General features: G+C 41.3%; 1 protein-coding gene across 1 annotated transcript; it reads left to right on the top strand.

Moving 5' to 3' along the window:
- The first annotated feature begins 1,139 nt into the window (after positions 1–1,139).
- LOC131316185 (serine/threonine-protein kinase-like protein ACR4) lies at positions 1,140–4,937 on the top strand. The gene has a single exon (XM_058345480.1). The coding sequence runs from the start codon at positions 1,805–1,807 to the stop codon at positions 4,565–4,567; it is 2,763 nt and encodes a 920-aa protein (XP_058201463.1). The 5' UTR covers positions 1,140–1,804; the 3' UTR covers positions 4,568–4,937.
- Positions 4,938–6,000: the final 1,063 nt, after the last annotated feature.

Genomic DNA, 6,000 nt, shown 5'->3' with positions numbered 1-6,000 from the left:
AAAAAATTTGTTAAGCTTATGATCCAAAAAATACTAATAAGGCATAAAATACTTTCCAATACTCGTACTATTTTCTCCAGCCCAAGATTTTAGTTCCCTCACAAAAAGCCGTGCACTTTTCGAATAAACTAGAGTACGTATGTGCATGATTTTTTTTTTGGAAAATGATGGCCCATGACGTATTTTGATAATTAATACCCGCCAAGGACATGCTGAAAATATTTGTTAATGCTGAAAATGTCATCGGCAGATGTTAATTATCAAAACACTTATTTGTCCGTCATTTTCCCATTTTTTTGACCAATTTAAAGAACTAATTAAAAAATTTTAATTTAACAACTATGCGCGAAGTGCACTATTTTCCAATCAAAAAATCACACAAGTTTCTATAATGGACTAAAAAAATTTGGGAGGAAGGTATTAGAAATGTTGGTAATATGTAGGCCTGACCTGGGTTCGATGGTGAAATCAGAAACATTCACTTTTTTAAGCTCGTCAACTACGTCGTCCACGTGAAATCCAGATCTATTGAAAAGTGAGCAAACTATGTGCTCGGACCACATAAGTTTTCAACAGGTAGACCGCTAAAATGATTTTAAAAATGTTATGTGAGATAAATTCTCTCCGATCACGTAGTTACATGCATTTGATCGACGTGAATTTTTACATGATTGATTAGTTCAACGAAATTAAAAAAGTGAACGTGTTCGATTTTATTACCAGACCAGTATCGACCCCGAATCAATGCGTAGCACTTGTGATCTGCCCTTTGCGCACAGCAAAGACCACCATTCCAATAAAAATTAAAAAATAGATGTACGTTCAGTACAAGCAAACAAGTACTTGTAGGCAATCTAAGGTAGGAAAAATAAAAATTTTTTTTAAGCAGAAAAATGAATTTGAAATGAATTCAAGAAACAAGAAAAGGGTATTGAAAGAAGCAAAAAAGTTTACGGATTTTCATTCAAACTGTAAGAGGAGATCAATTTTGCATTATAAATTAGTACTGTGGTTTAAAATGGACATGTGTGCATGAATCCAGGCTTGAAAAGATCAATTTTTGCATTAACTTCTCATTCAATGCCTCCACCTACGCTTTTGCCCATTTTGAGAAGTTGCAGTTTCATTGCATTCAATGCTCTCTGCTCCCCTCTGCTCTCTGCTCTCTCTCTCTCTCTCTCTCTCTCTCTCTCTCATGCCCTTCACCCACACAATACCATTCCTTCCTTCCTAACCCACCTCAACCAACTTTCAATAATCCATGAATCCTTCTGATCACCTCACACTCCATTTTGCAGATGTCGCACTCTCTGAATCAGTTTACAGAGGAGGAAAGATCATCTCTTTTTGAAAGGGAGATTTTGGTCTCCAAAATGTGATTTTAACAGCTAGAAACAAGTGGAGCTTGAGTTTTGTCAGAAGGGTATTGGAAACCACATCAAAGAGGACGTGGGTTCTTGTCTTTGATGAAGATCATGTGATTGCTGGCTTGAGATTGCAGAAATTGATTTTACACTTGTTGGTTTGTGTGGGTGGATTTTGGTAAGTTTGCTTTGCTTTCTAAAAGGAGCTCTTGATTGTGTGTTTTCCTCGTTCAGTACTTCTGAACCAAGTAAAATTCCTTTGAATTTCTCCAATGAGACAGAGCTTTCCTTTTGACAATGTGATCATGTGCTGCTCTCTCCACTTATAGAGTTAATAATTTTGGTTAGTTTTTTTCTTATGTGGGTCTTGAATAGGGGAAAATACAATGCAAATCAGAGGCATGTTGGTTTGTTGTAAGTAGGAGGTTTGGATTTCTGTGATGGCCGTCTTGAGGTGTTTGGTCAGAGATTCTCTCATTTGGGTCTCCAAATACCAGACATGGAGAGCTACATTTCTATCACAAACCCTAATGTTTTTAGTGCTTTCGGATTTAGGGTGTTTGGTTTTAGGCCTAGGCTCCATGTCCTCCATTGCCATTTCTTATGGAGAGAATGGTCCAGTTTTCTGTGGTCTAAAACCGGATGGGACTCACCTTGTGTCCTGCTATGGCTCAAATGCAGCTATAATCTATGCAACTCCACCCCATTTCGCTTTTACGGGTCTAACCGCGGGTAATGGCTTTGTGTGTGGTCTCCTAATCGGTTCAAACCAACCCTATTGTTGGGGAAGCAGTGGGTTTATTGAAATGGGTGTTCCCCAACCCATGGTTAACGGGTCCGAATATGTGGAAATCAGCGCAGGAGACCACCACTTATGTGGGTTGAGGAATCCCTTGAAGGGGAGGCGAAGAAACACCTCTCTTGTTGACTGTTGGGGTTATAACATGACTGCAAACCATGTTTTCGATGGAAAGATCCAGTCGATTTCAGCCGGTTCTGAGTTTAACTGTGGGCTGTTTTTTCAAAATAAAACTGTTTTCTGTTGGGGTGATGAGACTAGTAGCCGAGTCATTAGCTTGATTCCCAAAGACCTAACTTTTCAGAAGATTGCAGCCGGCGGGTTCCATGTGTGTGGAATATTGGATTCCAACTCCCAAGTGTTTTGTTGGGGGAGGAGTTTGAATCTAGAAGAGGAAATCTCTTTGGTGCAACATTCGGGTCAAGTCAATGTGGACTCGGCTCCAAACGTTCCAATGGTTACGGTTGTGGGAGGAAAATTTGATGCATGTGGAATTAAGAGTGAAAATCATGGGGTGGTTTGTTGGGGTTATACTGTTGAGAGGAGCACTCCCCCGCCCAATGGAGTGAAGGTTTACGCAATCGCAGCCGGGGATTACTTCACTTGTGGTGTCCTCGCGGAGGGATCTCTACTTCCCGTTTGTTGGGGTGCTGGGTTTCCTTCCTCTCTCCCAATGGCGGTCTCTCCTGGACTTTGTAAGAGTGATTCTTGTGAAGTGGGTTTTTACAACAATGGAAGTTCATCTTGTAAGTCTCCTGGCACCCATATTTGTTTGCCTTGCACAAATGGGTGCCCTACTGAAATGTACCAAAAAGCTAAATGCACCTCAACGTTTGATCAACTATGCGAATTCAACTGCTCGAGTTGTGTCTCAGCCGAATGCTACTCAAACTGTTCATATGCCAACACGGTTAGCGGAAACAAGAACGCAAAGTTTTGGTCACTCCAATTGCCAGTCATTGTTGCAGAGATTGCCTTTGCTGTTTTCTTTATAAGTGTTGTGTCTTTGACCGCAATCTTCTACGTTCGTTACAAGTTAAGAAACTGTAGGTGCTCAGACAGTGACTTGAAACCGAAGGGGAAAAGTGGGAATGCGTCTTCGTTCCAAAAGGATAGTGGTAAAATCCGGCCTGATTTGGATGATATTAAGATCAGAAGAGCTCAAATGTTTACTTATGAGGAGCTCGAGAGAGCCACTTGCGGATTCAAAGAAGAATCCCAAGTAGGAAAGGGCAGTTTTTCATGCGTATTCAAAGGGGTATTGAAGGATGGGACAGTGGTAGCAGTGAAAAGGGCGATAATGTCTCCGGACATGAAGAAGAATTCGAAGGAGTTTCACACCGAACTTGATCTACTTTCAAGATTGAATCACGCCCATTTGCTCAATTTGCTCGGGTATTGTGAAGAAGGTGGAGAGAGGCTTCTGGTTTACGAGTACATGGCTAATGGTTCGTTACACCAACACCTCCATGGGAAGAACAAGGCCTCAAAGGAGCAATTAGATTGGGTAAGGAGGGTTACTATTGCAGTCCAAGCAGCCAGGGGGATTGAGTACTTACATGGTTACGCTTGCCCTCCCGTGATCCACCGTGACATCAAGTCCTCCAACATTCTCATCGACGAAGAGCACAATGCCCGTGTAGCTGATTTTGGTCTATCTTTGTTGGGACCTGCCAATAGTAGCTCCCCATTGGCCGAGCTCCCTGCGGGGACACTTGGGTATCTTGACCCCGAGTACTACAGACTTCACTACCTCACGACCAAATCCGACGTCTACAGCTTTGGTGTTTTGCTTTTGGAGATATTGAGTGGTCGAAAAGCGATTGACATGCAATTTGAAGAAGGAAATATTGTCGAATGGGCAGTTCCTCTGATCAAGGCCGGAGACATACAAGCCATTTTGGATCCGGTTTTGAAACCCCCATCTGATATAGAAGCCTTAAAAAGGATTGCTAATGTTGCTTGTAAGTGTGTGAGGATGAGGGGGAAAGAGAGGCCGTCGATGGACAAAGTGACAACATCGTTGGAACGAGCACTTGCTTTATTAATGGGTAGTCCGAGTAACGATCAACCTATTTTACCAACTGAGGTGGTTTTGGGAAGCAGTAGAATGCACAAAAAGTCCTCACAAAGGTCTTCAAACCGGTCGGCTTCAGAAACTGAAGGGGTGGAAAATGAGGATCAGAGGTTCGAGTTCAGAGCTCCTTCGTGGATTACGTTTCCAAGCGTTACTTCTTCGCAGAGGAGGAAGTCTTCAGTTTCCGAAGCAGATGTCGATCCGAAGACCGTGGAGCTAAGGAACTTGGGCAATGGAGGAAGCAACTGCGACGGGTTGAGGAGTTTGGAAGAAGAGATCGGCCCTGCTTCTCCTCAAGAAAACTTGTTCTTGCAGCATAACTTCTAGCGATTCAAGACATCATTCGAGGTTAAAAAAAATCGCAGCAAAATACGCGTGAATTTGTATCGGTTGAATTTTTCTTTTCTTTTCCTTCATGGGCGAAGAGGCGTGTAACATGCATGAAGTTGGGAATTTAGCTAATTGATTGTGTAGCTAATTTCATCAACTGGTTCTTTGTGCATTGAATTCTGACATTGTTCTGGATTTCTGTTTATCCGGAAAAAGAAAAAAAAAAAAAAAAAAAACAAAATTCCATCAGATTAGTAGACTTCTGTATCTACATTTTTTCTTTTGTTTTTCTGTTTTCGGCATCAACTGTAACTCTGTTCTCTTACTTCTGTTCTGAATTCCAACATATTTTGCTGCTTTTGTGCTACAAGAATTGCAACTGGTAACTGACAAGTTTGGTTGTTCATAATCTTTTGGTGAGCCATAGCTCTTTCTATTTCTTTGTGTTTGGTTTAGGGTGGGATCTATTCGATAGACAAGCTCCGCGTGATGTCTCTTGAGCATAATCTTGCCTCGAGTGCCACCCCGTGACAGTTGGTATAACATACTTCTTCAGTTGCGCTTCTTTCCATTTAGCGACCGGTAAGGGCCTTGGCTGGTGATTCAGGCCGTTTCCTCTTCTGTGAAATAAGATCTGCCCAAGGAAGAGAACTTGCATGGAGAGGTCTTTTTTCTCCATTTTGGGAGTTTAACTGTAATCAAATGTACTTTATCGACGTATTTGTATTTTTCTAATGAACCTTCATCAGGGAAAAAAAAAATAAAATGAAAAGCACTTGCCCCTTTTTTTTCCCTGTTATTAGCCCATGCCAGAGCTCAATAGAAAAATCGAATGCATATCCCGATAAGACTCGATTTCGTATGGTTTAACACATCCTACATTTCAAAACAGAAAGTAGAAAGGTTAATGTCATATGGGTGCTCAACTACTCGAGTAGTCCCATTGCTTGGGAAGCTAGACAAGAGATGCCTAAATGCAAAATCGACTGCTTGTGTCATAGCTTGACAAAGAAAATATTGAAACTAGGCTAATGATGGATACAAGAATATAGTAGGTCAATTGGTAGTTCAAGCTTGATTTGAAAACTTAACGGCTATGTTCGGTTTGGGTCTCTAGACCCAAACTTTCTTTCTGCGCACGGTCCTCAAAAACTTTTCTTCCCAAACAAAACAAGGTCAACGAGTTTTAAAAACTTGAAAGAGAGACATAACGCAAGTTCTGTCAATTACACCATCAAAATAAACTCTAAACATCGGATTTGATCATATCGGCTTAGGTGTCTATAGTCAACATCTTGGGCAAACCCTGGCTCCAAAGTTATTCCAGTTCCTTCCTTGATCAACCGGATACACAGAATTGAGATCCCTATATCGGGAGTATTTCTCTCGGGAAATCTTCGCTTATTCAAAGGGTCAGTCTTTTTTTTCGT

This window comes from Rhododendron vialii, chromosome 2a (genome assembly GCF_030253575.1).
Source record: "Rhododendron vialii isolate Sample 1 chromosome 2a, ASM3025357v1".
NCBI classification, from domain to species: Eukaryota; Viridiplantae; Streptophyta; class Magnoliopsida; order Ericales; family Ericaceae; genus Rhododendron; species Rhododendron vialii.
This window is presented reverse-complemented; position numbering and strand designations above follow the sequence as displayed.

Bases quoted from the DNA above. Each gene is read 5' to 3' on its own strand.
- LOC131316185 (XM_058345480.1), top strand. From the start codon at position 1,805: ATGGCCGTCTTGAGGTGTTTGGTCAGAGATTCTCTCATTTGGGTCTCC.